The sequence below is a fragment of the Sorex fumeus genome, unplaced genomic scaffold (assembly GCF_029834395.1).
Source record: "Sorex fumeus unplaced genomic scaffold, SorFum_2.1 ptg000015l, whole genome shotgun sequence".
Taxonomy (NCBI): domain Eukaryota; kingdom Metazoa; phylum Chordata; class Mammalia; order Eulipotyphla; family Soricidae; genus Sorex; species Sorex fumeus.
In genome coordinates this window covers 27,628,555-27,635,057 of record NW_026606072.1, presented here as the reverse complement: position 1 = coordinate 27,635,057, position 6,503 = coordinate 27,628,555, and the positions used below count along the sequence as shown (strand labels likewise).

General features: G+C 40.9%; 1 protein-coding gene across 1 annotated transcript; it reads left to right on the top strand.

Moving 5' to 3' along the window:
- Window positions 1-5,093: 5,093 nt before the first annotated feature.
- On the top strand, window positions 5,094-5,469 carry LOC130021419 (elongin-C-like). Its single transcript, XM_056112192.1, has one exon. The coding sequence runs from the start codon at window positions 5,131-5,133 to the stop codon at window positions 5,467-5,469; it is 339 nt and encodes a 112-aa protein (XP_055968167.1). The 5' UTR covers window positions 5,094-5,130.
- The last annotated feature ends 1,034 nt before the right edge of the window (window positions 5,470-6,503 follow it).

The window sequence follows — 6,503 nt, the reverse complement described above, 5'->3', positions numbered from 1 at the left end:
CCAAAGTCTCCATTGTGACAATTGTTACTGTGTTTGGCATATCGAATATATCATGGGTAACGTGCCAGGCTTTGCCCTGCAGGGAAGATACTCTCGGTAGCTTGCAGAGCTCTCCACGAGGGACGGAGGAATCAAAGTCGGGTTGCCCATATGGGCCACTTGCAAGGCAAATGTCCTATAGCTCGATCCCATGGATAAAATAATGGTAATAGTTGCAAAACTATCAAGTTTAGCAAATGCCACTGAAATTTGTCTTAAATGATGGATCCCATCAAAAAATTACTTATGCAGGTGTGTATTTTAAAAGGGTACAAGTTCTCTCTCCTTTACTCATTGCCTAGAAGCTTCTAGGAAAATTGGGAATAACTGTTGGTCTGTGTCAAATTTTTTCTTCTTTTCAAACTCTAAATTATGTAAATGCAGTACACCTTACCTTTTTCATGTTAGCTACAGAAGGCTGTCAGACACTCCCCTTAGTGCCCCTAATCCCTGTGCTGGCCAAGGTGTTCTTACTCTTTTCCCCTTAGGAAATACTTGGAACACTTCACTTCACAGTCTCCCACCGCCCGCCAAAAGAAAAACGAGTCACCACACTCAATGTTCTGCAGCTTGATTTTTGTTTCTTTTGTCTTTGCATGTTTAACACTTGGTGGTTGTTTTGTGGTCACACCACATGATGCTGAGAGAACCAGGCTGTCTATCCAAGATCGAGCAGGATCTCCAGAACGACTTTAGATCTTTGAGCTCTCTCTGACCTTGTATGTGACCTGTTCTTTTTCACCTATTTTATTTTCCCACTTCCGTTGTTCCTTAAATGAAAGGTACAGAGTTTTTCACTAAAAAACATTTTAATGTAACCCACCAATTTTCCCATCATGCCCATCTGGTGCCCCGCTCCCAGTCCTTTCCCATTTCCTTCCCTTTCTTTAATCACCCCACAGCTTTCCTAGGACCATCTCTTAAAACCACCGCTTTCCCAGCCTCAAGAAGAGCCGGTCCAAACTGCACTGGGAGTGGTGACCTAGGTGCACATGTCCCAGTCCGGATTCTCCCACGGCCCAGCCTCCAACGCCATTGATACAGTTGGATTTTGTGTGAACTTCCATTAACATCGATGTTTGGAGCAGGTTGCATGCACCAGGCAACTTGGAAAATCCCTGAGAGGTCCCCTGAAGCCCTGGTGGAGATGGGTTGGTCGAAATGGGCTGAGCTAGTCGATCAGGACGTGACAAAGATGCAGTCGCTGGCCGGGATGAATTGGTGACAGTTAACTGAGCTGAGTAGGTCGAGCCAGACCTGGCAGGGTAAGCTGCAGCAGGATGATGTGAAGCCAGAGACTGTGGTTTCCGAGGAACACATCGAGTTTGCGGCTTCTCCATGGTAAGAAAAGGCAAAGGTACCAATTTTGCCTTCCCAGGCTGTGGCAGCTAAGACTGGGATGCAGACGAGCATTCTTTAGCACTGCTCCATGGTTTCTGAGCTTTGACCTGAATTTTCTCAAGCCCTTTCCAATCCCTTATAGTACCTGCCACAATGGTTTCACAGCTAAGGAGGCCTGGACATATTTGGGCTTCTTTGAACTATCCAGGACCCTGGAGGAAGAGGATCCGGGCTTTGGATCCCCCTTCTTCCCTCGTTTTGCCACAAATGAGCACCTTTCGGCAAAGGGCAACACATTGTTACTGACTCTTCTAAGAATCATGGTCAAGGCCCTGAGCTAGAAGATTGGAGGTAACTGTTGTATTTCTTACTGTTGGTTATGCAGTGCCGTTGGTTTGTTTGTATTTGAAAGAGTTTCTGTGTAAATTGTACTTAAATATAAGAGACTTGGAACAGAGGAATAGCGGAGTTGTAAACCACTTGCCCTGTGCACTGCTGACTTATTTTGATCCTCAGCATCACATATGAGAGCCTAAGCACCTTTGTAAGTGAACCCTGAGCACACAGCAAGGTGCAAGCCATGAGCACTGTGGTTTATGACTCACATTCTGACTTCCCCAAACTAAAGTTTTTTTTTTCAAGCTAGAGATTTGTAAACTATTAAATGCTATGCAGGACTTAGCATAATATAATCAATTTCTTCACTTTCCCTAGTGAAAAAAAAACCCAGAAGTTCATATCATGGAATCAAAGAAGGAATGGAGCACTACTTCATCATGAATTGTGTGCTCAGGTAAAGTCTAGGTTTGATAACTTTGGACAGGATCTCTGACTATATTGTGTATTCAGAATCTTGTATATTTAATTAAGGGTAAGATAATGTGGTATCATCGAAATAAGTGTTCTTAAATGTCTTCAGAAATCACAAAACCAATAATTTAAGGAATTGAGCTTATTGTTACTGTGGTTATACTGGCGGACTGATCAACTATGAAAATGTGGCATTCCTTGTATGCTACTGAAGTTTTCTTTTAAGGAAACCTAGGTGGTCTTTATACTAGCATACCTTCCAATCTGCATGAAAAGCTCTGATGTTGAGTGTGGAAATAAGGTGCTGTAAAATGAGTAAGGGGAGTATAAACAAAAACTCAGTTTATTTAACTTCAGGTTTCATATATTTTAAAACATCAATGTATTGAACTAAAATGCCACCTGTCTATGGAAAGTTTCTCAGTTGCAGATTTGACCCCAAGTTTTGAATCCCAGAATTCCCTTCTCTCAGTTTTACTCACCTTGATAACACGATTCCATGATTGGTGGAGCAGACACAGAGTAGTAGACTCCAGAGGTCGAGGCTGGTGGTCGGTTCTTTGGGGGCGGGACCTCTTTTAGAACCATAATCAATTCTGGAGATGCATTGCTGTAAGCTTGGAGGGCAGAGCCCCGACCTCCTTTGTATGTCATAGAGTCATTGGATTGCAGGCAGGGACCAGGTAATCCAGAAAGTAGAGGTCCCGGAGTTTCCTGATGATAGTAATAAACCTGACTTACTTCCTGGTAGGGAAGCTACAGGTTGTAACTCTAACTTGGAACCTGAGATGGTGTCCTATCAACAAGACTGTCATAAAGTGATGGGAACAGAGACACCATGTGATTGGTATCTAAGTTTTTCTCATAGCGAGTTGCCATAGACATGGAAGAGACAGTGGTATCTTGGTCAAGGATAGTCAAAGTAATGTCTCCCGTCTAAGACTTCTTTTCAGTACTTCCTGCAATATCCCACTCCAAAACCCTTGGGTAGGAAGCAGACCATAGCTGGTTCTGGCCAGACATTCCAGACAGCATTTTTGTGCAAGAATGTTGGTCAAGTTCGGCACTACCCAGGAGTGGTTGGAAAGAGATGCCAGAATCTGAGGCCAACAGCCAAGCAGATCTGCCAGCTGGAGTAGATACACTGGAGTACTTGCAAACACTTCCTGTTAGGGAAGCTGTATTGATCACCACTGGAAGGGGAAGCTTCAGAGAATGTGCAGTTCCCAATACAGATGGATTTTGAATATTTTCTGTAAGAAACAAGAGGGTGATGAAAAAAATCTGTGAGACTGATAATCTCTGACAACTTTTTTTTTTCTTTTTGGGTCACACCCAGAGATGCACAGGTGTTACTCCTGGTTCATGCACTCAAGAACTCCTGGTGGTGCTCAGGGCACCAGATGGGATGCTGGGAATGGAACCAGGGTTTAGCGCGTGCAAGGCAAGCGCCCTATCTGCTGTGCTATCACTCCAGCCCCCTCCGACAACATTTGAGAGGAGCAAAATTCACTTAAAGTTTCAAGTATAGACAAGCTAATATTACCAACAGTCAAGTAAGTTACCAAAAGTCCAAACAACTTTAGGTGGTTGAAAGGCTGGAACATTTTGGCACTTTGTGTATTGGGAACCACTCTCCCAAAGTGAAAACAGAGCTATGGAAGACTGGTGATATTGGTACATGGATTTGTTGCTTACAGCTACTTACTCCTTGTTCTAGCTCTACCTGTAAATTGCTCTCCTGTTGAAATTTATGTTATTTCCTAGAACAGAAGCATTTTACACCTAGGAAGTCCTATGAGAATGACTAACATTTTAATGGAGAAGAAAGAAACCCGAGGCCCAGAGATGCCCTGGAGACTTGTTCAAGCTTTCCCATTATTTTTATTGGGATTGGGGTGGGGTGGAGTTTGAACCAATACCCGACAATGATCTTGGGCTATTCCTGGCGTTGTACTCTGAGTGACCCCTTGTAGTGCTCAGGAGAATGAATGAAGTGACAGAGGTCTAAATGGATTGTCTGCCTACAAGGCAAATGCCTTATTCCCTCCTATACTATCTCACTTTTCCTTTTGTATTACCTGGTTATGGAACCCAAGCTTTCCTGCTAGGACTCTGCCTTGATCACTACAATATCAGAAACTAGGGGGAAGATACATTCCGTTCATTTAGGATATGGGGTCGTTACAACTATTAGCAGTGTAATCTTCAGGTTTGTTAAGAAGAATAGTAGCAAGGATAGTATAGATGACATAGTATCTGCCAGCTGTTAACTTGTGTCAGGCAAACATAGACTAATCCTTTGTATGGTTTTTTAGATTTAGGGGACAATATAGCCCAAACTAGAATATACAATTTTAACAGGAGCCATTAAGCACTTCTATAAGAGATTAGTAATATGTTGTTAAGTTTTAGCCTTGTGGACATATCTGCCTGTCTGTCTGTCCATCTATCTTTCTGTATAAATATATTTCCCTTAGATTGGTTTCTTTCTATTCTATTTTTTTATTTTTTAATGAATCACCATGAGGTTCAGTTACGGATTTACAGACCTTCGTGATTACATTTTGGTCATAAAATGATCGAGTACTCATCTCTTTACCAATGCCCATTCTCCAACACTAATGTTTCCAGTATCCCTCCTGCCACCCCCACACAATCTCTCCTACCTGCCTCTGTGGCAAACACATTCCCTTTTACTCTCTCTCTCTTTTGGGGTGTTATGGTTTGCAGTGCATATGCCAAGTGGCCATCGTGGTTTCTCTATAGTCTATTTACGGCAGGAAAATAACAACCTGAGTGAGCCCTCCAAGAACCATTTAAATTATGGTCCCTTCTCGGCGGCACGCGGGCAAGGGTGCGGTGGTTATGGTGGCTGCGCAGCTGACAAGAAATGCCTAAATTTCCTCTGGGAGTGAAGTAGAATTTCTTAAGAACATCATGGATGGAGAAGAGAAAACCTATGGTGGCTGTGAAGGCCCTAATGCCATGTATGTCAAATTAATATCCTCTGATGGCCATGAGTTTATTGTAAAAAGAGAACATGTGTTAACATCAGGAACAATAAAAGCCATGTTGAGTGTCCCAGGTCAGTTTGCTGAAAATGAAACCAATGAAGTCAATTTCACAGAGATCCCTTCACATGTACTATCCACAGTGTGCGTGTATATCACATACAAGGTTCGTTATACTAATAGCTCCACCGAGATTCCTGAATTCCCAATTGCACCTGAAATTGCACTGGAACGGCTGATCGCTGCGAATTTCCTAGATTGTTAAATAAATTATAATAAGCTGTTAACTTTTCTCAGTATTTAATACCTGTATTTCAGTTAGTAATTTTTCATATATAGCATGTTGCCCGTGTGCAATTGAACTTTTAATGTTCATTGCCAAACAGATTATCTTCTAATCTTTTGCATAGAAATCAGAGCTGACATTCGTTTGCTACATCAGTAAATTAAGGACATCTTCAAAAACGGAGAAATAAACTAATATGCCAATTCATAGGTGGCTTTGCCTTCGATTTTGGAAGTGATTTTTTTAATTAATGGAGGTACAGTAAATGCTAAAATTTAGGCATAAATGTACATGTTCTACAAGAAAATAATTGGCTCTGTATTTTTATGTTTTGTTTTGTTTTCTTAAACTATCCTGATCTTCTAGATATCATTAGTAGCATTATTCGTTATGCAAATGTTGCACTATAAACATATTTATAACTTAGCCAAGACTTCAATTTTCTTAATAACTGTCAAAGACATAAGATTTGAAAGTTCTTATCTGTCTTTTGATAAACTTCAGTATTGTTTAAATGTTTCTTGTCCTTCTGTTTATAGCTGAGATTTAAGAACTTGATATAAAAGCAGTTTTGGAAGATTGCTAGTGAGTTTTTTGAGCTAGTAACTGCACGTAGTCAACAGGTCAGCTACATGAATGATTAAATGTGCGTTGTTCATTTTAATCAATTCACAGTATTACTTGACTATAGCTATTTCCCCCCAATATTCATTCTTCCATAGTTCCTTGTTTTGTTCACATTTTTGTATGTACATATTTAGACTTAACTTCGTTAGACCTTAAAAACTAGACTACCCTGAATTATTCTAATCTTCCGCATTCCATTTGAATTATTTATGAGAAACATTTTGAGACACACAATGCAATGCTTACAATATACTTTGTTACACATAATCGTGTCTTAAAATTTATCATCCCAAGACAATATGATAATTATGATTGGTGGGTCTATTACCCACTCTTACATTATATTCCACAAATGAGAGCAGTCATTCTATGTCTGTCCCTCTCTC